Source organism: Eumetopias jubatus, unplaced genomic scaffold (genome assembly GCF_037043125.1).
Source record: "Eumetopias jubatus isolate StellerSeaLion01/CBP00866 unplaced genomic scaffold, mEumJub1_p1.0 scaffold_15, whole genome shotgun sequence".
NCBI classification, from domain to species: Eukaryota; Metazoa; Chordata; class Mammalia; order Carnivora; family Otariidae; genus Eumetopias; species Eumetopias jubatus.
Genome location: NW_028274821.1, coordinates 82089327 through 82117213, shown reverse-complemented (window position 1 = coordinate 82117213; position 27887 = coordinate 82089327). Strand labels below are relative to the sequence as shown.

The following is a 27887-nucleotide window of genomic DNA, read 5'->3' as shown; positions in this document are numbered from 1 at the left end:
GCTTCTAAGGCACAAGGGAAGCTTCAATCAGAGCCAATTCTGGGGCCCAGTTTCCTGATGAAACGTGGGGAAGTTGGAAAAGGAGGAAGAAGACAGGAAGGGGAATAAGGAGTAGGGAGTGGGACTGAGCAATCTATTAATCAATCTCCTCCCTAGCCAGAAACAATAATTGAAGCTCATACATCCTTCACGTGCTAACAGTCTGCAGCTACAATACAAAGCTTTGATTACAAATGTCAAAAAGACAGGGCATGAAATTAACTTCCCCTTAGTCAGTGGGCACAGGGAGACACTGCACTAACTCACTGCCCTCACTATGAAAACTCCCCACGACAACGTCACATCAAATTAGGGCTTGCGCTGCTGGGGTGGCATCTCTATCTTTGCCCAATGTGCTCTTTTACAAGTAGGCCGGGCCTGCAAACAAGGGCCCTGAGGGTGTGAGAAAGGTCAGGCCAACAGACAGGTGACAGGTGCAGAGTTAACTGGGAGGTGGCCAGAGCCAGCTGGGAGAGGGGGCCAGAGAAGGGCTCCTCAGCTTCCCTAAGGAGGCTGCCCACCAGAAAAGGGAGGTGAGGGAAATCATCCTGACAAGGAGTAACTCACCCCACAGGGCATCTGACGCAGAGAAATGTAAGGCCCACTTTCTAGCTGGGCCAATTGCTGCCCCACTAGTCCCTGGAGGGACAGGAGGACAGACTGAGAGCTCCAGTGGCTTTTCTGAGGTTGATCACACTGAGTTAGCAACTGAGCCAGGCCCAGGAGCCAAGTCCCCATAAGTCCTGCACTCTGTCTGCTCTAGCTTGGTCTGTGGTAGTCAAGGTACAAGGGGTGGCATGAGGCTGGGGGTGGCAAAGCCCTGCTCAGGCTGCCTTTGGGAGAACCTTTAAGGAACAGAGCTTTGGGGCTGCTCACGCAGTTATTCACTGGGCAAACCCAGGGCATCTCCTCTGTGCCTGCCACAAAGCGCTCTGTTAGAGCTTCCAACCAGCCCGCCCCATGCTGCCGCCGTCAGCTGAGGTCTTCAAGGTAACAACTCCAGGAGTCCGCACGCAGGCTTCCTGAGCGGGTGCAATTGGGGGTAGGAGGGGAAGACCTATTCTTGGCATGCCCCCAGGAAGAGGCTTGACCTCTAGCCTTGGGGTCCCTTCCTACCCTTCCCCAAGAATACCCAAGGTATTCCCAGGCAGGCTGCCAGGGACCTTGCAGCTGGGGATCCTGGCTCCCTCTTTCCCCTGGTCCTCATCCCATCACCCACCTGGCTCAGAGGGGACCTCTGGCACACAAGTGGTGGCTTCCACAAGGTTTGCCTTCCAAACGCCAGGGACAATTCTTCTGTGTGCATGCCCAGGTGTGGCATGTGGTGTGAGGACAGGGCAGGCAGCCAAGGCTGTGTCCCGAGCTATGTGCGAAACACTGTGCGTCCACCCACAAGCTCCCGCCCACACATTCCCCACAAAGAACAGAGATTCCCTCTATCTCAGGAGGGGATGGTAACACAGGCCACCCTTCTGGCACTCCCAGCTGGCAGGGGGAACTCCCACATCATTTCCATCACAATAATCTCCCCTGAGTTTTCAGTCTGTCCTTTGAGGTAGGTGGGCAGGCTGGATCACAGGTGACTCCACCAGAGCAGAGGGGGAGCACAGAGAGGAGGGAGCTGGCTCCTGGTAGAGTTTTGGCCCTGCAGGAAGCTGCCCCAGGCTCTTAGGCTCTTGGAAGGGGTAGGGGTGGGGGGACTGCAGGAAGCAGCCCAAAGGCACTGGAGAAGTAGGGAAGGAGTTACTCTTCAAGGCAGAGTGGCCAGTGACTGTCCCACAGCTCGGGCTGGGAATGAGGCCCCGGCCATTCCTCACAGATGGACGGACTGATGGCCAAAGACCAGAGTATCTTCATACAAGTGGGGGGGGAGGCTCTCTTTCACTCAGCCACGGTTGATCTCCACAGGGCAGTAAGCGGGCAGGTCAGAGTAGGGAAAGAGCTAAGTGTGCCTTGCCACCTGGGACAGAGTCTCCAAGCCAGCCAGGTGCTGAATGTTTTCCTTCTTGCCTTTTTGGTCCCCCTATGATCTCCAGCTCTCTTCTGTGGCCTTCTAAAATAGCCATTAATTAAAACCTGGTAATTAACTTTCTGGTTCAAGTAATATTTTGCAAAGGAATTCCATTAAAGAGTCGATTTGCATATCCTCAAACATAGGGGCCTGGAAATAGGTGGGTTACTTATGGAGAATGTGATAGGCCCCTTGGCACCCCAGGCATGGGCTCTGCTGGCACCTAAAGGCACAAGAGGATTAAGAAGGCAGCTGTCCTCATGGCCAGGTGTATGCCGAGCCCTGAGGTTCTCCCCAAGCAGGTGGGCAATTTGTTCACAAAACTGGCCAGCTCAATGGCCACACACCCAGACTGAAACTGCACACAGATGTGCACATGTGAGAGCTCAAACACACAACACACTATAACACAGTATGACCTAGTAAATGCAAACACACACACACACACACACACACACACAGCGGTAGACATGTACACATAAGAAAACAGACAACAATAATGATAGCCGTCAACACTTAGTGAGCACTTATTAGATTGAACCATGTCTATATTCGACCTAAAAAAACAGCCACTTCATATGGTCCAACCCAATACGAAGTGCCAGGCACCGTTCCAAATGCTTTACATGTGATTAGTCATTTCAAACACACAGACGTGTGCAAGGACATTTGTATATAACACACACACACCTTCATGAGGGCAGGTACATACTTGCAAGACATACAAAAACATGCATGTACAGATGTACAAATGCTTACGAGCTTGTAGAAAGAAAGGCTTCTCCAGCCTTTGAAACCCCCAGCCTGGGGCTGATCCCATTCCCACTAGCTAATTTCCACCATTCCTAAAAATATTGCCCAGCTCGGATCTCTGGAAGATACACAAGGGAGCCACAGATCTAAAAGGAGGGCGATAAAAATGAGAAAGCAAAAAATAAATTGGTTCTTCCCTATGTCCAGGTCGTGTTCTATGGCTTTCCCCTCCCTCTCTGGATATGAGGCTCAGAATCATGTGCTTATGTGCAGGGCCTTGGTCAGCCCTGCCCCACAAAAGTGCCCCTGGGGCTCCAAGTACAATGTTGCAGACAGGGTAGAACCTGCTCATCAGGCCTGGCTTCTGTGATGGTCCCACCTCCGTGCCTTGGACTGCATGCCTCAGTTTCCATGAATCTAACAGCCCTTCCACTGCTTACCTACCTTGCAGGGCAGAAGACCTCTCAAAATGCTGTGTAAATGCCAGGCCTCCTTAGGATAATTATCGGATTAAGAATTAAACCTGATTCTCTTATGGAGGGGAAGGGAGGAGAAGGGAGAGGAGAGCTGGGTGAGCCTTCCTTGCAGGTAATTAATGAATTCCCTGCCATACCTCTTGGAAGGCAGGAGCCCATTTAACAAAAATCCACCTACATGGACCTCTCAGAGCTGAGGGAGGCCGCACAGAGCAACTAAGAATCCTGAAAGGGGCTTGTCTAAGAACGTTCAGAAGGCAAAGGACAGAATTAGGCAAGACTCAAAAGAAGAAGCACTACTGGCCATTAAACTCCAGAAAATAATATTCAATCCCTAACCAGCAATGAAATGCAACTAACAAAGAAATGCTATTTTTCTGCCTATTTGAATGACAAAGATCATTTTAATGACACCCAGTGTTTTTAAGGGTGTGAGGAAACAGGTGAGCACTCTCAAAAATTATTGGGGGAGTATAAATTACTACAGGCTTTTTAGTGGGGGGCATTTTTATCAAAAACCCGACACTGTTTATATTCTTTGACCTAGTAATTCAATTTCTAAGACTTTATCCTATGGAAACAGAGATGTGAACAAAGATAAATATTCGGGTATTTAATTACCAGCATCATTTTTAATAAAAAAACACTGGACACAACCTAAACATTTAAATGATTAAAAACAAGTATGGCCCAAACATAGCTGGAACAGTGGACTTTTAAAATACACATAGGAGAAGTTTGTCGTCATCCCGTCCCGTCCCCCACCGGCCCCCCGATGCAGACAGGAACAAGGGTCACTCTGCCCCGCTAGTTCCTGTATTCAAGTTAATAATGATTCTCTGTACAACCCTTTTCACCTTTCCAGCGACAGCAACATCCAGTATCTCTCTTGAATCTCAGAAGAACATAGCATGATTGCCTGATATTAGTCCGACGTTGTAGATGAGAAAACAGAGGCTTATTAAAATGAACTGACTTTTTCCCACCTATGGTAACTCTCACTTACTGAAAACCTACAACATGCTAGTCTAGCCTCTTTCACGTGTTATTATGCATTTAATAACATTTTAGAAACATTTAAGAAATGTGCAAGACCTGGTGTTAGTTGCCTAGGAAACAGCACTGAATGGCACACTCTCTATTAAACATATACTGAATATATAAACATTAACGTTTCCAATGACATTATCATCATGAGGCCCATTTTGCAGATGCGCAAACTGAGGCTCAGAAAGCTTAGGCGACTTGCCCCAAGAATGCCTGGCTTCAAAGCCACACACTTCCCATTATTCCCAGAGACTGTCTAAATTGCACAATCATCTCGACGTCACCCAGGGGAAGGCAGAGAACCAAACACTCCCTGTCTATGGCAAGGGAGGGAGAGAGGCAAGAAAGGCCAAGCCCTTATGCCCAGCTCCTCCTGCACCTACTGTCAACAACTAGAGCAGGAAAACGGATCCCACCTTCTATTTTCCGTTTCCCATTAAGCTTCCCCCTCATCTCCCCAGGGACTGCCTCACCCAAAGGGGCTGAACTGATTCCTGCCTACTCAGGGCCATCTGGGGGTTCTTGAAGGTCCCCACCCCCACTTCCAAGTATCTCCCTCCCTAGCTTTACTCTGCCTGGAATCCCACCATTAGAAACTTTCAGGTGTGGGAACTCCAGGCAACACATATTCCTGAGAAGGGGTCATCAATCTCTAACTCCACACACAGCAGCCCTACATGCCTGCACCTGGCTTGCCCACGTTTACAGGATCAGCTCTGCACCGGGCCAACTGGGAAGAATGGGAAGGGGGGTATGGCCACTTCAGAGTAACTACAGGGGTAAGGGGACAGGTTGAGAGCCAGAGAGGGCATACTCTCAGCACCTGCGGAGGGCCAGAGTCACCCAGAAACAGCAGCACCAAGGCAGTGTAATATTGCCGGCTGACCCTCCTAGCTACTCAGGACCAGGAATAAATGAGTGAATTGGAAATTATCTTCTGGGAAGACAGAACCACCACATTCTAGATGGCTTTTACCAACATTAAGACAGCCTTGTAAATGAAGCAGCAACATTTCCAGCCTGCAAAACAAAAAATGCTTTTGCCAGCACACCTTTCACCTGGAAAATCCCCGAGCAGCATTCGTTTCCCTTATCCAGGAGGCATGATTACCTGTCCTTGGTGCTTACTTCCAAAACCTCCAAAGAAATGAGTATCTAAGGGGGGCCCGGGATTTTGGAGACCAGCTGGAAACCTCCCATAAACCATTTCAAGAGAGTAAGTACAAAGGTTCAAACCTGTCCTGTGGCCCTCGAGCACCCCAGAGCCCAGCTGTGCACACCAAGCCCTGGCTGGCCTCACCCTGGCCTCACAACCAAGACATCAGCCCTCTCCCCCAACCAGCAGTGCTCAGCGGCCCCACACCTGGCTAGACTCCTTTCCCAGGGAGCCAAAAGATTCCAACACAGAACCAACTGGTTTCCAGCCTCCAGATGAGAGAATTCCAGCGCAAAAAATAATCTCTACAACACAGCAGTTTGCAGACCACAACAGACAGCGTGCAACAAAGCCGCTTCAGCGGCCCTAAAGCAGACAGCGTTATCCAAAGTCTGAACCCAACTGGCCGCCCCAGAGTGCCCCATGCTCTTTACTGACAGGGGGAAACCACGAGGACCAGGGCTTACACTTGCTACCCTAGAAGCTTCCACCCTCCTTCCCATGCCTATCCCTTCACTGAGGCTGCACTTACCCCCTCCCTGGCCAGGAACATGGCAGCCCAGTGGGAGTCCCCTGGAACCAGGATCCAATCCCCTCCTGACCGCTCAGCCAAGCCAAAGGCAGCCCATTCTGTCCTCCCAGCCTTCAAGAGTACAACCACACCACGTCGGAGTAGAGGGAGGCTCCTCCTCCACTCACCCAGGTTTGACCATGAGCGTTTGGGGAGGGGGATTCCACCATAGCTGGTTTTACCCAGCCAGGTCCACACAGGACGACTCCAGAGACTGCCCCAGAGAAATATCTGCCCATCCATCCCCGAAGCAGCTGATAAATCTATTATTTCTAAGCCAAGCGGTAAAGCAGGAGATCCCAGTCTCCTGACAAAGCCTATTTCAGCTCCAAGGCTGGGTCCAGGGATTTCAAACTCAGTCTCTCTGCCTGTCCGTGAGAAATCTGGGCTCCCTTCCTGTGCCAGAGAAGCCACCAAGCCAGATTTTGTTTATAGAAAATTAATAAGACAATTCCACACCACTGCCAGTGACATCCTGCTCCAACTGCTACTGTTAGCACCATTTCTAAAAATGGGCTTACTGTTTCACTCCGGAACCCCAACCCTCCCCCCTCCCCGCCACCTCTCGCCCCTTAGGCATTGTAAGCAAGGCTGACCTGACCTGAGACCAAGCTGGGCAGGACCTGCTCGAGGTCATCCGGGCCATGCCCCAACCTCCAGCCAGGAGGCTGGGTTGCCAGCCAGCACTTGCCGGCTTCTTGGTGCAGGCTTCCCGCTGGAGGGAGGTAAACAGGGCATGCATGCTGTCTGCTCCCGGGAGGGCAGACACACTCAGAGGCCGGACCGCCTGCTGTCTCTCCTGCTCCCCGGACAACCGACACATGCACACAAAATGGGGTACGTACACAAGCCCCCTCATGCGGGTGCAGAGGGTCCTGACCCCCGCCAAGGAAAGCGCAGAGAAAGGCATGTTCCTGGGGAAGAAAGCCGGAGGCAGGGGCCGGGCGGAGGGAGGAAAAGCAGCAAACCGGGTGGCCTGCCGCCCAGACAATAACAAAGATGGGAAGCGAGATTTTCAAAGACGCAGTGGCTGCACCCAGCGCTGAGCTCTGGCCTGGCTGCATGCTCCTGCCAGGGCACGCCTGGTCCCCCGGGGCACCACGGCCATCAGAGAAAGGCTGAGGGTCCTGCCTCAGGCTGGGCTTGGCAGCTGGGGCAGGAAACCAGCTGTAGGCAGCAGTGGGGATGCAGTGGAGAAAGCAGCTCTGGGCTGATGGAAATTAAAGGTCTAGTAATTCTCCCCGGGGATGGGAGGGGTGCTCTCCAGGAAGATGCCAGGGGTCAGTTAAACAGCCACTCAACCTTGGGCAGGAGTTGGGCTATAACTTGTACTCCTCTGCCCGCTGGAACCAACGGGGAGGAGAGAGACATTTTTATTCTACCTGTGCCTCCCCTACAGGGAGTGCCAACTTGCCAATCATACACAGGGGCACAGCCCTATGGAGGCAGATGCCAGGGGCCTGAGATGTCGGGGCTGAGTGCTGAAAAGGCTCCTTGGTGCCTGCCTGTTCTTTCACCTCCACTAGCTGAGCAGGGACAGTCCTAACTGGCACCGGAATCTATCACGGTGCCTGTGCCCAAGTGGAAAGGTGCCGTGGCAGGTACGGCTCAAGGAGGGGGACCCGGCCGAGAGACTGTATCCGCCCAGTGCCCCCGCACCCGGACAGGATGGCTTGCCCTTGCGAGCTGCAGCCTGCTCTGTTGCTGGTGACTAGGAGCAGGCTGAACCACCTCCTCCCTCTCCTCCTCTGCCCCACAAGCCACCTCCCCCTGGAATTTCCACACCTGCTCCTGGCTTGCCCAGGAAAAGGGAACAGGGAACAGGAGACACCCCTGGGAGTGGAGAGGTGAGGGAGGGAAGCAGCTGCCCAGGCTGGAGAGGATGAGGCCCTTCTTCCCTAGCCTCAAGCAATGCCCCTGAGCTCAGAGCCCCGGCACTGCCCCCTCTGCTCGCCCCAGCCGCCAGCGGAGCACGCGCCCTACTTAGAGCAGATGTGCCCACTAAGCGGCCCAGCCCCCTGCTCCTCCCCTCCAGATGTTCACCCTTTTCCTCACCACTGGGTCTCGGCAAAACCCAGCCGAAAATGCCTTTTGTATCGGACACCCGGAGGCTCCAGAGGCAGGGGGATGGGTCCTGGGGGTGGAGGAACCACTTCGGTCCCCAGCTCCGGGCACTGCACCGCCCGGGAAACAATGCCCACCTCGGGGAGGCGAGGCGAGGCAGGACTTCTCGGCGAGGGCACTTCGCGTCCGGCCTCGCCCCGGGCCGCGGGCACCCCCTCCTCACCCCGCGGGAAGAGAGAAAGGTCCTCTCGCCGTGCCCCCCCCCCCGTCCGAGGCGGCCCCACAAGTTGCCGGAGGGCGGCGTGCGGTGCCCTCCGGCTTCCAGCGCGCCCCAGCCCCGGCTCTCGCTTTGTCCCCGCGCCCTCCGGGGCGCATCCCGGCGCGGGGGCGCGGGGAGGCCGGGCCGGGCGCTGGCGGCGGTGGGCTCACCTCTCATTGTCCGCGGCGGCGGCGGCGGCGGTGGCGGCGGCGGCGCTCCGGAACCCCGGCAGGATGTGGCGGAAGCTGTGGTTGCGGTCCAGCTTGGGCTGGCTCTTGGTGCGCTTGATGGAGCCCTTGAGGCGGCGGCTGAGGAAGCCCTGCGCGCGGGGCGACAAGAGGGGGAAGGGGAGGCGGGGTTAGCGCGGCGGCGGCGGCGGCGGCGGGCCCGGGACCCGCGCGGAACCCGCGCCCTGGCTCGGGCGGCCGCGCGGCCGAGGGCGGGCGCGGGCTCGGGCTCGGCCCCAGCTGCTCGCGGCCCGCGCCGCCCGCCCGCCCGCCGACCGAGCGCCGACGGCCCGGCCCGCGCAGCGCGGCCCAGCCCACCCCGCGCCGCCCGCCGCCCGGCCCAGCCCGCCACGTCGCCCCCGCCCCCTAAGCCGCTGTTGCCATGGCGACGCCGAGGCGAGCCGCGCCGGCCGCGGCCGAGGCCGCCCGAGCCCCCCGGGCGCGGGGGCGGGGCTGCGAAGGGGCGGGGACCCCCGGGGGGGGGGCCCGCAGCGGGCCCCCTCACCTCTTCCCTGAACGAGGGCACGCCCCCACCCACCTAGAGGAATCCACGCCCCGCACCCCGTCCCGGCTTGACTCTGTGCGGTCCTCCACTCACGAGGTCGGGGAAACTAAGGCTCTGAGAGAAGGCGTGTGATCTGTCCTCTGGGGCCTGCGCCTGGTAGTACCGTGGCCACCCGGGCCCCTAGGCTGGGTGCCATCCCTTCAGCAGGCGACCGACCCTGACCCTCAGGGTGAAGCCCCTTGCCTGGAACCTTGGTACTTCAGCAGGGACAACCACCTCAAGGACAGGGTCCCTAGCACCTAGCTCAGGCAGGGGGCAGAGGCTGAAGTGTTTGCTGCGTATCCCTATTGCCTGCTTCAAGATTTGCAGCCACACCTGCCAGAAGACTGAGCCTTTGCTCGACCGGCTGCCGCAGGGCCCCATTATGACCCATGGTGGGCAGGGGTCCGTTTCTAGGACGAGTATGGCAAACCTCAGCCAGAGCCCCCATTCAGGCCATTTCATTTGTCCCGGCTGCACTCGCAGGACAGAGCTTAATCCACCCCGAACCCCAGGAGCTCCTGGTCCCATGGAAGAGACAGGGAAGAGAGCAGGCAGGTTGAACCAGTGCTCCCTTGTTAGGTGAGGGAAGATTTAGGGACTCAAGGGGCCACAGGCCGGGGTGTCCAGGACTTGCAACTACAGAAGGCTATAGAGGGAGAGGAAAATTCGTGGGAGGTGAGAGTTCCCGGAGGGAGGAATTTGCGAGGGGTTCTGGGGTCTCACCCCCCATCCCAGCCTCAATTCCAGGTGGTATAAGGACAGAAGCGAAGGGGATAGTAACTCATTTTGAAGTGACTGTTGTACACGATCTGATCACCACCTTTCATCCATCATACAAAAAAGAATCCAGAGGTGGACCCTTGCTGTAGGCCATGCCCTGTGCTGATCTGTCCATCTCTATGGCCCCAGCACCCTAGTCATGATGAGGTGAACCATTAGCTACACACATCATCTCATGTCATCCACACAAACAAGAAAATGACAGAGAAACATTACCCCTTTCAGCAAATGAAGACACCTCGCTCAGAGAGGTAAGATGACTCGCCCAAGGACACACAGTTTCCAGGCCTACCTAATGCCAGACCTTCTTCCACAGGACCCTCCTCCTCTGCCCACCCTCTGCAGGCTTTCCCTTTTCCTACCTTTCCCCCCTTACTCTTGCTAAGCCCGCTATATGCAGAGCCCTGAGCTCGGTCCTCTGGCGGACACAAGGTCCTTCAGGGTGTGATGGGGGAGTTAACAGGGACCTTCCGCGTTCCTCTCCCTTGGCCTCTCTGATCCAAAACTCTGCACATCCTCTAGGGCCTACGCGAAACACCACCTCGTCCAGGCCTTCCCAGGCAGCGGGGTCCAAATGCCTCTCACTTGGCAGCTCATTGTCACCCAAGCTACTCTGATCAGCTGTAGTTCAGCAAATATCTCTTCGGTGTTAGGGGCCACAAGAGGGACCCTCCTCCAGAGAGCAATCCCTAATGGAGAGGGACCACATATGGTGGCAGGCCAAGGAACAGTAGGCTCTCTGGGAGACTCGGCATGAAGGCCGGAATCTGCACTTGCGTGTAGGCTCTGGGTGCCCCAACCTTGGCCTCGTGCCGGTTCGGCGGGGAGGGGAGATGCACCTGGCGAACTTGGACGAGTTCATCTCTCACAGGTGTTGTCAAGCAAGTTCCCCAATGGGCTTGTACTTTGTCTTGGTTTTTATTTTCTACACCGAGGAAAATTTCACGATTTTTACATTCTTGTGGTACAAAGAACCACGAGGCATTTTTCACAATTTCTGTAGTCATTATGTAGCTATACTGACAGCTTTATCCTATTTCTGAGTTCTTTTTTTTAAAAAAGCGTTCTTCCTTCTAGGAGGTTGAGTGGGACTGTGCCACTTTCCTCTTCCCCGCCCCTCCCCCTAGGGCTAGTCTTCAGGCTCCTCTGACAAGCTGCCTCCTCCCTGAAGCTTACCATCCCTCACCAAACCAACCATGACCTTGGGGTCTCAGACACTCTGTAACATTCACTAATTCATTCACTCACATTTATCAAGAGCCTACTATGTGCTAGACATAGTAACCAAGACAGCCAGCCGTTAACACTATGAGGGGAGCAGAGTGCAGATTAATAAGAGGACAGGGGGCTCAGATCCGTTGGGAGAGTGATTCTTCAGGGGAAGCGGAAAGTCCCTGTTAACCCCCCCATCACACCCTGAAGGACCTTGTGTCCACCAGAGGACCCAGCTCAGGGCTCTGCATATAGCGGGCTTAGCAAATGCTCATCCTCCCAGAAAGCCACAGTTGGAAGGGGCTCAGATCCAGAAGTCTGGATATAAGGGTGAATGAGACCCGGAGAGGGGAAGGGACTTTCCCAAAATCACATAGCAAGGTTAATCAAAGACCCCAGACTCCAGTTCCCTACTCTGCCTGGGCTCACAGTTTGCTCACTGACCTCTTACATGGGGTGTAGGGCCAAGGGCGGCTTTTCACCCAGCCCTGGCCTGGCCGAAGGGAGAGGGGCCTTTTCTCCTTTCCCTTCATGAGCAGGTCCAGGGACATGATTTCTGGAGGCGGCTACAGCTCCAAACTCAAGGAGCATCTTCAAGTCAGAAAATCTTATTCTAAACCCGAGTCAACCTTAGTGAGAGGCAGTAGGCAAATCATGTCCCTTCTTTCAGGAAAGCAGGGCTCTTGAGGCCCACTTTCTAGGACTGCTTGTGGAGTGCAGCTGGTTCTGAGCCCTGGTTTGCCTGTCCCCTGCTCCGTGTTCTCAGCCACTGGCCCACTCCGAGCCTCAGTGTCCCTATCTGTAAAATAGACTAATGATGGTACCTACTTTATAGGGTTGTGGGAAGGATCAAATAAGGCAAGCTATCACCGGTAAAATAGTAAGTATTCAGCCACTACACTCCATAGTTGCAGCTTTATTATTATGACTACTGATGTTGGCGGAGAGCAACCACCGATTTTTGCCCTGAGAAGGGACGTGACCACCACGGGCGGGAGTCTGCCTGGGCTCTCCCAGGAGCCTGAAGTCTGTCTCGCAGCAGGGACAGGCTGGTGTCATGCCTAGTGGATGAATAAACGCGCTTGCAAAATGATCCCAGAGCCATGGAATGTCATCCCGTTTGGTAGTTTTGAACGCTTTTAAACAAGCACTTTTTTCTAAAGCAACCTCACAGAGACGCCCAATGTACAAAGTGTGCAAGCTGGGAGTGGCCGGGGCTGCTTAGGGGGAGGCCTCAGCTTTCATCCACTAGAGCAGGGACTGGAAGCTCAGCGAGCAGCCAGTGTACTCCGTGAGGACAGAGCCCGCCAGATGGGGTGTGCAGCCTCTACGGTCCCCTGTGCCCAAGGCTGCTGCCTGCGGGACTGGGGGGGGGGGACAGCTGTGTCGCCTCTTCCCCTCTCTGTGACGGCCGGCTGCCCATTCCAGCTGATCCACACGGCTCCCCTGGGCTTCCATCCGTGCCACCGACCAAAGTGCAGGGCAGTCCCCAGTGGAGGACAGAGAGGCCTGTGGGTCTCTGGAGGGAAGGACCCAAGTTCTCAGCAGCTCCCTTACCCCTTTCCAGCCACTATGCCACCATCCTGACATCTGGCCCTAACCCTGTTCACCCCTTCCTCAGGATGTTCTGAGAAACTTTCTCAAGGGCCTTAGAGAATTCCAGAACATGATTTGTTCATTCACCCATTTCAGTCAATTCCAAGTGATGCCGATGGGGAGAGATGACCAGTTGTGGAGCTCCTGCTCTATGGGGTCACTGCCCATGGCACTCACGGGGCCCCTCCCAAGCCCTAGGAGGGAGGCCCAGGAGGGTCTGGTGCCTGTTATTGGGAATGCAGAGAGGATGCGTGCTGCAGAATACAGACTGTTTGGGGTTTCTCAGAGGCTCAGAGAAGTTAAGCCACTTGCTGAAAGTGGTAAAGCTCTTAGGTGGCCAAGCTGGGGGGCTCTAGCCCCTGGGGTGGGCACGGTGGGGCCCCTCTCCCTATGTGCCGGCACACAGGCCCCAAAGGCCAGACTGGGAACCGAGAGCTCAGCCCCAACCACCCGGGACCACAGGCCAGACCAGAGGAGAGAAAGGGAGTGCCCTCTCTCCCTGACCACAGGTGAGGGCCTGGCCGCTCCAGGCGGGGACACCTTGCCCAGGCCCAGCCTCCCACATGCGTCGTGCACGAGTCACCCAGGCAGCACCTTAGGGGATGACAGGTTTGCATTCCAGCGCCTCTACTTGGGCACCCAGAGGCGGCATGTCACCACTGGTCTCAGAGCCATGTTCAAACCTGAGCGCGAAGCACAGGACACTGTGCCTGGCACATAGTACGCGCTCTGTCCCCAAGGGTGACTCCCTTCCCCCAACTCCATCATCTGTTTGGTGCTGCATCCGCCATCCTGTCTCCATCGCCTTCTCCCCTTCCAACACCCAGACCAGTGAGCAGGCCTGACCTGCCTTTGACTCCCACTGAGACCTTGCTCAGGTTGGAGGCAGAACCCAGTGGGCTCTCCCTCGGCCTAGGCCCCACTCCTCCTCCAGTGGCTGTCTCTAAGGCCTGCACCCAAGGAAGGAAGCCGTTTTAACAGCTGTTAAATGTTAAACAACATTTAACAGATCCTGTCTCTCAGGATCTTTCTGCAACTTTGCACGAATGCCAAAATCACACCTAAAAACACAAGAAAGGAAGGGGAAGACCCCATCTAGATGGTTCCACCTCTCTCAACCCCAGGACAGGAGGTTGGCTGGGCACACTGGCTGGCAGGCAGTCCTGACACCTCAGCAGGCTCAGGCTCTGGGAAGGGGTCCTGCTTACAGAGTCCCTGCTTCCAGGGAGAGCTGAGAGGGCCCAGATCGGGCAGCCAGGCCAAAGCCCACATGGTACAGACAAGGCACCTGAGGCCCAGGGGGGCAGGGCGCTTGCCCAGAGTCACTGAGCGAAGCAGTAGCAGAAGCACGGCAGAACCTAGGTGCCCTATCTCCTCACCCAGTGCTCTCTGCAGCACCCCAGCCTTCAAGAACCTCTCAGGCTCCCCACATTTCCTCTTTCCAGGCCTCAGTCTTCCCTTCTGTATCATAAGGGCTGGGTTGGGTGATCACCAAGCTCCATTCCAGCACTGATACCTGGTGATTCTAAAGAGCTGAAGCTATGGGGTGCCTGGGTGGCTCAGTCGGTTAAGCGTCTGCCTTCAGCTCAGGTCATGAGCCCGGGGTCCTAAAATGCAGCCTCCCTCCCTGCTCAGTGGGGCGGGCTCCCTCCCTGCTCAGTGGGGAGGCTGCTTCTCCCTCTCTCCTGCCCCTGCTCATGTTCTCTCTCTCTCTTTCAAATAAATAAATAAAATCATAAATAAAATAAAAGTTAATTAATTAATTAATTAATTAAAAAGCTGAAGCTAGAGCAGCTGTCTTCCACAGCTGGGCTCTCCCAGGCCTGGCACTAACAGTACCAGCAACTTCTCTGGCTTTGCCCAAGTCCTTCGGACGACGGTTCCTCCTGCCCTCCTTCCTTCCCTGTTCCTGGGACTCTGCCCTCAGCAAGCTGCCGGGCTTCCCTGGCCTCCTCCCCTGGGAGGTATGGACCCCTCAAAGAGGGTCCCAGCTGGAGAATGACTCACTAACGGTGGAAGGTCAGACATCGTGACAGGGGTGAGAGGGGAGGCATTTTAAGCCAGGATTAAGTCGGTGCCTTCCTGGTAGCCACCTACTTGAAGGCCACTCTATGCCCACATAACCCTCTGCAATTGCCTGCTCTTTTGAACATAAGACTTCCACACTCCAGCTTACCAGGAAAAGGCAGCCAGACTACTTGGGTCACACAAAAAAGAACCAATTCACGAGCCATGAGAACCAGCAGGGGGCCGAACCTTGGCACATAAGGGTCACTCTTGCATTAAACATTCATTGGTTAACCACACTTAAACACATTCCCATGGAGAAATGCACACAGCCAGAAACGCACACAAATTCAAGGACATGCATGCATACAAAGACACAGAAGGGGGGGTGTGCCCACAAAAAAATGCATGGGTAAACATACAAGTCTCTTCACCACCACCACACACAGATACACACACATAAACATACGAGCACATTGACGATCACACACATAGGCGTGAAACATGCAAATAAAGATACACTAAAAAAAGCTCACAAATACACATACATGCTCAGCTGTCACCAGGCACACACAGAACGACCCACAGGCCAAACACCAGCCCGCGTGTGTTCACATTCACAACCACAGCAGGAAGGGAAAGTGGCCCAGAGAGCCCCGTTCAAAGAGCTAGGAGCCCAAATCTCAGATCCAAGGGGAGAAAAAGCTGTTGCTACCATAGGTCCTCTGATCTGCATGCAGGACCTTACTTTGTACCAGAATCTCAGGACATCCTATTTGCTTCTCTCACACCCTGAAAATTGGCCTTCCCAGCTCCCTGAACATGTGGTTTTTTGGGAGTCTTGCAGCCTGGCAATTGTTCTTCAGGGCCCCACCCCAATCCAGAGCTGGAGACCCCTGCCCCAAACATTTCTCCTTCTGCCATCATCATACCTGAAACTCTACCTAGGTCCCAGGATTACCTCAATCTCTAGGAATGTGCAGGTAAAATGCAAATACTTTTCATCCCCTCCGCCCCCAAGACGCATGGTAGAAAAGGGTTCCACCACTTAGTGGCCATGGGCCCAAGGCCAGTGACCTAACCATCAAGTCTGTTTCAATTTCTGTAGGAGGAAGACAACAGTAGCCACCTCAAGGTTGTTGTAACAAGTCAATGAGATCATGCATGTAGAGAACTTAGCCCATTTCCCCGCACTCGGTAAATGTTAGCTACTATCATCATCACGGTCATTGTCATGGTTTTTATTGCTTGGACTTTGACCACCAGGAGCCAGCCCTGCCCTTAGCCAGAAGGAAACAGGGCAGGAGTTTACCAAAGCAAACTGTGGGACCCAAATCCCCTTTGATGGGGAAGACAGCTGGTCAAGGCTCATTCAGGGTGTATTCCTTGAGTCTCCCCATGTGCTGAGTCCTAGAAGGGATTTTCTGCCCTCAAAGATCCCATAGTCCAGCTGGAGAGGTGGTGCTGGCCCTTCCCAGACACTCCCAGGAGCCTCTTTGCTGCTTTGCTATCTCCAGTCTTGCCTCCCTTTCCTCGTCCACTCTCCATGGGCATCCAGAGGGGTCCTTGATAAAGCAGATCAGATCCTGCCCTGACCAGCTCTACCCCCTTCCACAGCTCCCGGGGCTTGGGGATAGAAGCCTAGATCCTTGGTAAGGCCCCTAAGGCCTCTCATGATTCATCCCCTGGGCTCCAACCCCCTTGTCTTCAGTGGGACTTTTGGAATTACCAGCCCCTCCTGCCACAGGACCTTGGCACAGGCTGTTCCCACAGCTTGGAAAAGAGGCCTCCTTTGCCCAGGGGATCCTGCACACCCTTCAGTCTCTCCTCATAGTCTCTCCTCAGGGGCTTATCAGATGCCCTGGGATTAGGCCAGGTCACTCTGCAGACTTTTATCACAGTTGTAATGATACATGTGTTTATTTCATGCCTCCCTCCCTCATAGGATTGTGGGGGCCATAGTGGCCTGGGTTCCCAGTGCAGGACGCCTGGCAGGTATTCCTAAATACTTCCTGAATTAATTAACAAATATTTATGATATGAAAGAAAAAGGAGAAAGTCGAGAATATGCTCCAGGAGGTTTTTTAAGGGAGTCCACTTGTAGTCAATCTGGGTGGGCTTGCTGGAGGAGGCAGCTTTTGAGAGTCTAATAGAAACATTGCAAGTGAGGCAGTGGGGGGTCTTGCTAAGATTATCTGGGGTAGGGAAGCCACATATGAGAATTCCAGGCAGAATCACAGCACAGGCAACAGTGCAGAGGCAGGAAAGCTGTAAGTCTGGCTGCCTCGGAGCCCCATGGAGTGATTACAGGTCCCTCTGACCTCCAGTTACACACCACCACCTGAGCCCAGGCTGCTAACATGGGGCATAACCCCCCCACACACACACACACAGTGCAGAGGACACCCAGGTCAAGGGGTCCCCTAAGGAAGTCTGAGAGGAAGGACGAAGGGGGCATCCAGTTGGGAAGAGGGTAAGCATGTGCAGGCAGGAGGAGGGAACAGGGACAAGAGAGGGCCTCCTGACATGTAACAGTGGCCAAGACTGAGCAGCATCAGTGAACAGAAATCAGACCCACATTTCTGAGGTCTCAGGAAGCGATGTGATAACCCAGAGCAGCCTGGGAGTGACTCACTGCCCCATAAATCCTCCGGCTAGCCGACACTTGCCTTAGCATAATCAGCCTGTCCCAGAGGTCTGGACAGCTCCACACACTTCATCAGCTCTTTAAGCCCCGGCCAGCGCTGACCTCGGGGTGGGGAGTCTGGCACCGAGGGCCGCCTGGCTGCAGGGAGGCTGAGTCTGTCAGGGAGCCTCAGGCCTGCAGCAGGATCTCCACTTTCTCCCTCTGCCTCCCTCCAGGCCCTGCCTGAGGTCCCAGCACCAGGCCAGTCTTCCTGGGGTGACTTGCGGACATCGGTGCTTAGGCCCTGGGTCCTATGCTCCGTACGCTCGCTCCGCATGAGTGAACACTCTCAGCAGAGGCCACCTGGCAGAGTGGCAAGAAAACCATGTTCAGAGTCAAGAATGTGAGTCCAAAACCCAGCACTGCTATTAATAATAATGAGGACTGTTCCAATATGCTAATAGGAGTAAACCAGATATACTTATTCAGCCCTGTCTAAGCTTCAGGCGCTGTATTAGAGATTTACAGGACTTACCTCACAAGCTGACGTGCAGGAGAGAATGGAGGCTCAGAGAGGTCAAGCAACTTTCACAGGGTCACACAGCTAGGACGTGGCAGAGCTGGGGTCAATCCAGATAGTCTCTGCCAGAGCCTAAGCTCTTCCATAATCCCATTACCACACTGTGAGGCTCTAAGCAGGCATCTTAGCCTCTCTGTGACTCACTTTCCCCATCTGTACAACGAGGGGATTGGTCTAGCTGAGGTCTAAATCCTTCCCAGTGTGGGCATGCCATCTTTCCCCTCCCTGGTGACCCATGTGCAGGGGACAACAAATGGGAGGGATCTTCTGGACAGCACAGCCTTCAGGAAGGCAGGGGGAAGGGTGTTAATGGTGGGGACTCCCGCTCTGTGCTGGAAAGTGAGACCCTCCCCGCCCAGCCCCCAAGCACCCAGCTGGCCTGGAGCAGCCCCTGAGCAGCAAGGCAGGGAAAAGGTGCTATTCTGTTTCTCCCTGTACCATGAGCCACCAAGGAGCAACAGGACTCCAGGGGGCCCCAGCCCCAGGGACAAGTAAATGTTATAGTGGGAGGGAGAGGTGAGAGGCGGGTGGCAGCCCCATAAATCCACCTGAGTGAGCAACGCTTTTAAAAGCCCTTTTCGCTACAGGATACAAAACGCACCGTTTTGGGAGAGGATTTTATAGGCTATTTCTCCTCTTGGGTGATTTACCATCTGCAGGCCTGGCTCACCTGGGAGTCCTGCCCCTGAGGGATCATGGGAACCCACGGGGTGGAGTCAAGGTCAATTTCACAGGGGCCGGTGTCCTTGCCAGGGCTCTGTGGTGGTCTGGGTGACTTGTCCTGACCTCTCCTCCCAAGACGGGTGGCGCTTGGCCCCAGAGACACCAAGTGGGGCTCTCAGAAGCCAGAAGACCTCTGCTCCCCTCCCCTCCCCACCCAGCACTCACTCACCGAATTCACTCTCTGCCTCTGTCTCTTTCATCCACCTTCACTGCACAAGCCCATCCAGGTGCCCACCACAAATGAGGCCCCGTCTCAATGCCCAGGGTTCAGATAAATCAGAAACAGTCGCTGCCCTTGAGAAAGTCACCGTCTGGTAGATGGTTAAGTCACAGTCTGTGGCCTAGGGGAGGGGATGCCTGCTGGAGTGAGGGGAGTGCGGAGGAGGGGAGGAGCTCTCAAGAGAGCGAAATGGGGAGGACAGGACCAGCCTATAGGAAGGAGGGCCCTGAGGCTGGGACAGGCCTGGGGGCACTGGCGGCAGGGGCTGGATAACCGCCCCCCTCCAACCATATAAGATGCTGGAGCCAGGGCAGTAACAATCACGGCTTGTTTTAGGCATTCTTGAAGCAACTCCACAGGAAAAGTAACTCATCCCAATGCAGGGCCTTGTATCAGAAACAGATGTCATGCTGCCACCTCCAAAGAGGGCCTCCTGGCTTTGGAAACAATTCCCACCCGAAGACTCAGAGATGATTATGTCTGTAATCCAACCCAAATGCCACTTGATGTGACAGAGGCAATTGCTTCATTTTCCTACCATGAGGGGGTGGGGAAATGAAGGCATCTGAGCCCTGCCCCCCACATCCACTCTCCTGCCCCCCACCCAGAAGAGAGCCTGCAGGGGCCACGGGATGGGGTGGGATGAGGGGAGCAGTTCCCTTCCAAGCCAGGAGTGTCTGCCCTGCACAGACACCTCTTGACCCTCGGGGGCCACGCTGGCTGGAGGCAGGGCCAAGACCAGATGAGGCAGGGAGACGGGGAGGCCCAGGTTCCAATGCCAGCTCTATTCCCAGTTGGCTCTGTGACCTGGGACAATGCACCGCCCCTCTCTGGGTCTCAGTGTTCTCTTCTACAAAATGGAGAGAATAGCAGCATGGTGGGCAGAGCCCGGGCTGGTGCTGTGGGCCGGGCTCTGCAAGAACTTCAACACTGTACAAATGGCCAGGGGCTGGCAGAGCCGGGATGTGAACCCACGTCAGTGGGACTTGCAGCCCAGGCTCTGACCACCACCCCACCTCTACCAGAAGACCAGCCTTGCTCCCTTCCAAAGTCCTAGTGAGGATAGAACAAGACACCTGCAAACCGTCAGAGAATGGTCATGATGGAGTGTCTACTCAGGGTGGCTGGCCTCAGCCTGTGCCTCTCCTCCTGCTGGAAGGCTGCGTTGGCCCCAGGCCTTGCCCCACTCCAATGTCCCTAATTAGGGTCCTCTTTCCTGGGTCCCCCAGCTCTCTGGCCAACCCGGGTCCAGTCAGCTCAGCCACCAGTGGCAGGCCCAGCTGTCCGTAGGCGCTCCTTGATTTGAGTTCTCCCCTCCACCCAGTGATGAGCTTCGTGGCTAGTAGTTTAGCTCAGCTGGGGCCCTGTGGCCCTGGGGGGCACACAAACCTCTGGGACTTCCAACTCTCCTCTGGGAGTGGCTGTCCAGGCGGCCGCTCGCTGCCCTCTGCTGCCCCCAACTGGTGGGAGACGGCCCTGTGCGGACATCTGCGGCTCCCTCCATCTGTACTCACCACCTGGGAACTCGGTCTCTCGCCCCTTAGGAATCACTTTACCCACCTCCACCTCCTGGTGCCAGGGCTGAGGCCTAGAAGCTCTGTCAAAGGCAATGTCGCTTGGGGCAGCAGATGATGGCTGAGGAGGGAGGTGTCTGATTACCTGAGGGTTTGGGGGAAGGTGTGGGGTAGGAGTGAACCCCATCCACCAGAATGGGGGACAGGGTGTGAACATTGGCTGAATATCTCCCCTGTGCCAGGCACTGGGCCCTCACAGCCACTCCATGAGTAAGGGGCTCCTGTGCCCATTTACAGATGGGGAAAGAGAGGCTAAGACTCAGGCAATGATAGCATCCATTTATTAATGGGGCCGGCAGCCTCCGAACACTACCAAATACCATAGCCTGTCCACAGTCCCAGGCCTGACCTCAGGTTCAGGAGGTTCCAAAGAGCCCCTCGTCCCACCCACATCCCTGACCCGAAGAGCATCCTGGTCCACCCTGGCTGCCGCGGTCAGCTCCTGCCCCTGGGTTGTCTGTGACAATGTCCCCATCTCTTGCATTCCCACTGCAGGAAAGGAGCCTCTCCCTGCAGAAGGTGAGCACACACACCAAAATGATAGTAATTTTCCTTTTGGGTTTGAACAGTTTAATAACAATTAGGCTCCAAGAATGGCAGGGGTGGAGGAAGGCTCTCTCCACCACCCTCTCTTCTGGGGAACATTGTCAGACACCGGGCTGGGAGACTCCAGCTCACAGGGCTCGACTGAGCCAGGTATTGTGAGGAGGGGCTTGGGGCGCCCATCTGTGGGACCCCGATCCAGGGTCTAGCACCACTGCCTTGTCACAGTCAACCATGGCTGCAATGGCTTGACCTCCCCACACCGGCTTGGGGGCCACAGACCTAGACGTGTCCCACATGAATGCACATCTGAGGTGGGCCAAGGGCAGCCCGGAGCGGGGGGAGTGAGCCCCGACAGGAATTCCAGGCAAGCCTCCCCTCTCTGGGCCTTCACTGTGCCACGTGGGCAGTGACAGCGTTGGCTCATCTGATCTGTGAGACGGACCAGCTTTTCTGTCCCCGACCCCAGTGCCTAACCAGAGCGGCCCAAGCTGAGAAGGGACACTAGTGCGACAGGCAGCCCAGGAGGGGGCAGCGTGCTGATGAGTGGGCAGGAGCCACAGATGCCCTTTCCCTTCAGCCTCTCCTCCCAGGAAACCGAATGGAGGCGGGGAGAAGGTCTCGACTGCAGGGAAGAGAGGGCCGGAGCGAGCCAAGCGTGAGGAGCCCTGAATCGGGGGAACAGAGAGACCTAGGCTCAATTCCAGGCTCTGTCCCAGACATGCTGTGTGACGTGGGGAAAGGACCCTCCCCTCTCTGAGCTTCAGTCCTTCCTGTGTCCAGGGAAGGCTTCACGATCATTTCCAACAGCCCTCAAGGGTGGTGTGGAGGCAGGACAAGTAGACAGCTGAAATCTGGGGAAGGTGCAGAGAGAGAAGCTGCTGGAGCGGGAAGAGGGGCAAGTAGCTGGGGAATCCTGAAGTCCACATCCCAGAGATCTGCTGGCTCTACTCTCACCCAGCACTTTTGGCGGCTCCTGGGTCCCACAGGGGAAAATCCAGAGCCTTCACCCACTCACTTTCCTCTGCAGCCAGCCCCCACTTCATGCCTCCAACTCACCCAATACTAACCCCACGGGGCCACTGGCTTGTTCCGAATGGCTTCTGTCGCCCCCAATTGGAATACTCTTTTCCCTTTATTCCTGACAAACTCCTACACATCCCTCAAAACTCAGCCCCTCTGAGCCTCCTCTAGGAATTCTTCCCTGCCCTTCCTAGCCAACGGGGACTGCCCCTTGTTCTGGGTGCCCACAGCACCCCAGCCATGCCTTCATCACAGCTCCAGGACCAGCGAGGGTGCGCACAAATAAGCATCCAGTAAAAGCAGGCGATTGAAAGGAACTAAGACCCCCTTCTAGAAGCATCGGCAATCAACCCGGTACTGAGTTTATCTGCAGCTTCCGCCAACCCCCTGGGCCTTCCCATCCCTGACACTTCTCCTTCTCCATCTTGCAAAAAATAGCCCTGAGACCTAATTTCAGCTAAACCTTCAAACACGATTCTCCACTTTCAACTTCCCGAGGAGGAATCAATTGGCTGTCAAGTTTCCCAGAGCCTCTGCCACTTCCCACACCCCAGGCCTGCCAGCTCTCCTCAAGGTCGATGGGAGGGGGTGGGGGCAGAGGAGGGAGAGGGGAAGGATCCAGCCTACACCAGGGGCGGTTGGGTCTGGGGAAGGTGGTGAGCTGAGGGGACCTGTGGGGAGGGCAGGAGGAGTCATCACTGCCTTCCCCCAAATCAAACCATGAATTCCCAACATGGAGTGGCAGGTGACAGGGGGCAGCATGCTGCCGTGCTAAGGGTTCCTGGGCTTTGGGAAGGGAGACGGGCCCACGCAGGGCCTCTGGACCCAGCCTGACAGTCTGTGCAGACACGGGGCCCCTAGCTTGCTGCCTGCCTGCCCTCTCTGTCCCTCTCTCCCTTCCAGGATTCCCTATTGATACAGAGAAGACAGATCTGGGTTTGAGTCTCGGCCTCATCATCTCTTTAGAGCCCGAGAACTGAAGGCCAGAGATGGTCATCTGGTCATCTGGTCACCTGCTTCCAGTTTCCTTCCCCATCCTACCCTCATCCGGGGCCCTCCACAACTCTCAGGGCACACACCAGCCTGCTAGCACCCTGTGGTCCTAGTGGCACACTCCCAGCTGGATGGTGAGCTCGCACAAGTCCAGCCCCTCCCAGGCTCTGGTCTTCACGGAAGAGGTAAAGAGGTAAGTCCTAGACAATACAACATGTTGCTTCTTCACTAAACTACACGGTTACAAAGGGGTACTTCCGTAAGAGTTGGGGACATCCTGTCACCCGAGTTTCAGGTGGCAGCGAAGACACCAGTTATTCAAGTATATCCTGTGCTGTCTCGCCTGCCTCCCCCAGGCAAAACCATATTCCCCGAGTACCCTCGGGGGGATGCACAGAAGAGTAGTCAGCCAAGTGCGTGAGGATGTGGCTTGTGGGAGTGCATGTGAGCAAGTATAAGCTGGGGCAGGGGGAGAGGGTGTGCTTTTGGTCCTTCACAGGGTCTGGGTGCAAGTGTGTCCCCAACACCCAAGACCCACCCTCCCCCAAACACCCTGTCCTCTGCCCTCCACTCTGACCCTCCCTAGATCTGTACTGTTCTAAAGCCAAAAAGGGAAACACAATTCCAAGGACAGCAGTGGATTTTCTGTATCAAGTGTCTACCCTGGGTCAGATCTGGGCCTATATGCGCCGGGACTCACGAAGATCCACTATAGTCATTCAAGGAAGGGTGGACATTCCCTATTTTACTGATAAGGACACAAAGCTCACTGAGTGACTAATGAGGTCACACAGGTCACGGAAGAGCAAGGATTTGAACCCAGATCCCTACCTCTGAGCTCTCCAGCACTTCCAAACTCTGAGCACCAGCCCAGGATACAAACTCACACCCCTTGGGGCGCCTGGGTGGCTCAGTCAGTTAAGCATCTGACTCTTGATTTTGGCTCAGGTCATGATCTCAGGGTCGTGGGACTGAGCCCCACATCAGGCTCTGCACTCAGCGTGGAGTCTGCCTGAAATTCTCTCTCCCTCTGCCCCTCCCCCTGCTCATGTGCATGCTCTCTCTAAATAAATAAATAAATCTTAAAAAGAAAAGAAAAGAAAAGAAACTCACCTCACATCCCTTTCCTTTAACCGCTGCACACAGAAAAGGACCAAGGTGCCCAGAGAAGGACACAATACGCGAGCGTCCAACAGTCCTGGCATCCAGGCCTGGCTCCATCACTCCGGAGCTGGGTGATACCAGGCAAATGACTTCATGACCTCACATCCCTCAGCCTCGGTTCCCTCATCTGTGCAATGGAGCAACTCGTGGTACCTCCCCTCGGGGTCACTGTGAGAAGTGGGGAAAATGACAAGGGAACACGCCTTCCAGCCTGCAGAGCCCGGCCATGCGGGGGGGGGGGGGGGGGAGCCGTGAGTCCCTGCGCCTGAGGGCCCAGAAGGCTGGGGCTGGCTCTGCCCCACGCATGGTTTCCGTACCAGGACACGGGAAGGGAAGACGCCAAGCCTAGCCGGCAAGTGACTGCCACATCAAGGTGTGCTGACACCTCTAACGGAGCAGCAAAAGGGAAAAGCCTTTGGGCTCAAAAGGGGAAAAGCCACACTGAGAGGCTCTGGGAGGGCGGGGGGGGGGGGCGGGCAACAGCTCTCCTCCTCATAGCCAGGAGCGCACGCTGGCGCTCTGACGTCAGACGGGCTGGGTCTCAATCTTGGCTCCACCATTTATTGGCCTTTGGAGCTTGGCTGAGTGACTTCCCCTCTCTGAGCCTCCATTTTCCTGACTGTGAAATGGGGTGATCAAAGTCAGCTTCAGGGCTGTCTTGAGGATTAAAAAAATCACCAACGTGAGACCGGAAGCACAGGCAGGTGGCTACCTTATTATGAGTCATCGTTCCCTAAGGCCCCTGAAGGCTCAGCCCCAGTGGCAGGTCTCCACCTCAGCTGCAGTTGACTGGAGTTGGGGTCACCCAGGGGTCACCAACTGGCCCTCCCTATAGGCTGGAGACCCTCTCCCAGGGGCCCCCACCACACCCAGGGGAGGGACCCTGAACCCACTCTCAGCCTAGGCTTCCCTTTCCTCCTCGCTGCCCAAGGCTGATTCAGAGCCTGGAGCTCCCAACCGCCACTTGGGGGCGCCTGTTAAAATGCAGGCATCCAGGTTCTGCCCCTGGTCCCCAGCTCTGAGATCTTGAGGGGGCCTAAGAATGTCTTTTGCAAGCATTTTTATGACACACAGACAGGTGGGAGAATCAGTTGCCCTGGGGAAAGACCCATTCCTTAGCCTGGCACCTGAGGCTCCCCCTGACCCAGACTCAGCCCAGCTTCCCAGCTTCACCCCCTACCCTGTCCTCCATACCCCTCAACTCCAGTCCCACTGAGCATTTTGCTGTTCCACAAATACACCAATTTCTCGCGTGCCTCTGTGCCTTTGCAGCTGTTCTTCCCCCTACCTGGAACTCCCTCTCTCACTGCCCTTGGAACTCCCTCTCTCACTGTCCCTGACTACCCAATTTCTACTGACCCTTCAAGACCCAGCTCAAAAGTCAGCCTCTGGGGGGAACAGCTGGTCACTCCTAGCTCACCCGGAGCCCCAATATTGCACTCATGGGGACAGCCAGGCCTGTGCCCTTTCTGTTCCCTCTACCCAAAACCCTCTTCCCCCTGCTCCCTGTAGGGCTGGCTCCTCATCCGTTGGGCCTCGGCACAAATATCACCTTTCGACCACACCACCTCCAGGAAGCCCTCCTGGTTTTCTCTATCACAGCAGCCTGCTTTTCTTCACAGCACATAATCTGAACATCAAAATGTGAGCCCATAAGTTCAGGGGCTTCGTCTAGCTGGTGCTGTCATGGCCAGCTTCTCCCACTCAGCCCCAGTCCCAAGAAAGAATGGGACACAGCTGGCCATAAAAACTGCTGAATGAATGGATGGATGCAAACGTCCACCTCTACCATAGACCATGAGTTCCCAGGGGAAGAGACCGTGGCTGCTACTTCTTGTCTACTAATTCTCTGTGCCTCCAGTGGCCCACAGAGCTCCAGACCGAGAAGCACATGGTAACACGCTGGATGGGGAAGAAAAGGGATGCCAAACTGTGCGTGCTCAGCAAGGACACAGAGAGTCAGATGTTAAGGGTCACCACGTTCTGTCTCCGTAAAGTTGTTTAGGCTTGTAAGAAAAAGGCGTATGCCGGTGCGACCACGAAAATCAACAGCTAAAGTACATACGCCGTGTTTTGTCAATTCCAAGACATCATCAATTTTAAGATACAGCATTCTTTTGTGTCTCCAAGAGAGAAAAAAAAAAAAAAAAACATAGCAATTAAATTATGACACATCACAGGCTGTAACGTGAGAGATATTAACATGTAAAAACAAAAACGGTGCCATCCTAAAGGTTGAGGAAGCGCGGTGTGCGTGTGCGCACGTGAGGCTGTGTTTATCTGGCCTCGCACTAGACTCTCTCTTCCCCGGCCAGCTTGCTCCAGGCCCCATGGCTGCAGGGCTGGCTGTCCCCTGTTTCTGCCCCCTCCCTCACAGGATGGGACCCCCACGTGGCCCCCAGGCTGAGCCACCGAGAGGGGAGCAGCTGAGTGATCGGATACCTAGAACGAGGGAGGCTGGATGCTCTCCTGGTCCGTGAGGCTCCAGGAAGGGGGCCCGCGGGGTCACAGAGCAGCACCCCAGGCCAGGTAGCGATGGTGACGCAGAGATAGTTACCGTGACCCGGAACGGCGTAGCGGCCGAGGGCTCCATGCTGGGGCTCTTCTCCGACAGGCTGCCGGGTAGACTGCGCCGGGAGCCTGGCCTTTCCTGGGGCGACTCTGTCAACAGAGGGAGACAGAGCTCGGTGAGGACGGGCAATTGAGGCCACTCAGTCAGGCCCTCCTGTCATTCCCATCCTGGCCAGGACAGCAGACAACTGGTCCCCATAAAATAGTACAGTCCCCGTGGAAAACAGTTTGGCGGTTCCCCCGGAAAGTGAAAGACAGAATTACCGCATGACCCAGTAATTCCACTCCTGGGTATATACCCCAAAACCTTGAAAATAGGGACAGAGACACATACACAGACTTGTATGCAAATGTGCAAGGCAGCATTATTCTTAACAGCCAGAAGGTGGAAGCAAGCCAAGTGTCCATCCACAGATGAAAGGACGCATGCAATGTGGGAGAGCCATACAACGGAATGTGGTTCCATCACAAAAAGGAACAAAAGTTCTGATACACGCTGCAATGTGGACGAACCTGGAAAACACGCTGAGCAACAAAAGCGAGACACAAATATTGTATGAGTCCACTTACATGAAACACCTAGAATTGGCGAATTCATAGAGATGGAAAGTAGACTGGAGGTAACCAGGGGCTGAGGGTGGGCGGGATGGGGAGGGTATGGTTTAATGATAGGAGTTTCTGTTTGGAGTGACGGGAAAGAGTGGGCAACAGATAGTGGGGATGGTCAGACAACACACAACATACAGCACATAAATATACTCAATGCCATTAAATTCTACACTTTAAAAATGATTCAAATGGCAAATGTTATGTAATATGTATATATACACCCCAATTTTTAAAAAAAGATTTATTTATTTGAGAGCGAGAGCGAGAGCACTGAGGGAGAGTAAGAGGGAGAAGCAGACTCCCCACCTAGCAGAGAGCCAGATGCAGGGTGCGATCCCAGGACCCCGAGATCAGGACTGGAGCCAAAGGCAGATGCCTAACTGACTGAGCCACCCAGGCACCCCACCCCAATTAAAAAAAAAAAAAGGTGTCCTAAAACATGTACTTCAAGTCATATATCTTGTGACATAATGAACTCCCTGTTACTGGAGGTATGCAAGTAGTCCCTTCAAACAT

At 55.2% G+C, this 27887-nt stretch overlaps 1 protein-coding gene across 1 annotated transcript in view; it reads right to left on the bottom strand.

Annotated features, from left to right (window-relative positions):
* DAB2IP (DAB2 interacting protein) overlaps positions 1 to 27887 on the bottom strand; it is a 121390-nt gene that overhangs the window by 71408 nt on the left and 22095 nt on the right. The window contains exons 2-3 of the mRNA XM_088019263.1: positions 26749 to 26852; positions 8547 to 8695 (exon numbers count right to left, since the gene is read on the bottom strand). Coding sequence (XP_087875389.1) covers positions 8547 to 8695; positions 26749 to 26852 — 253 coding nt within the window. The remainder of the gene's footprint in view (positions 1 to 8546; positions 8696 to 26748; positions 26853 to 27887) is intronic.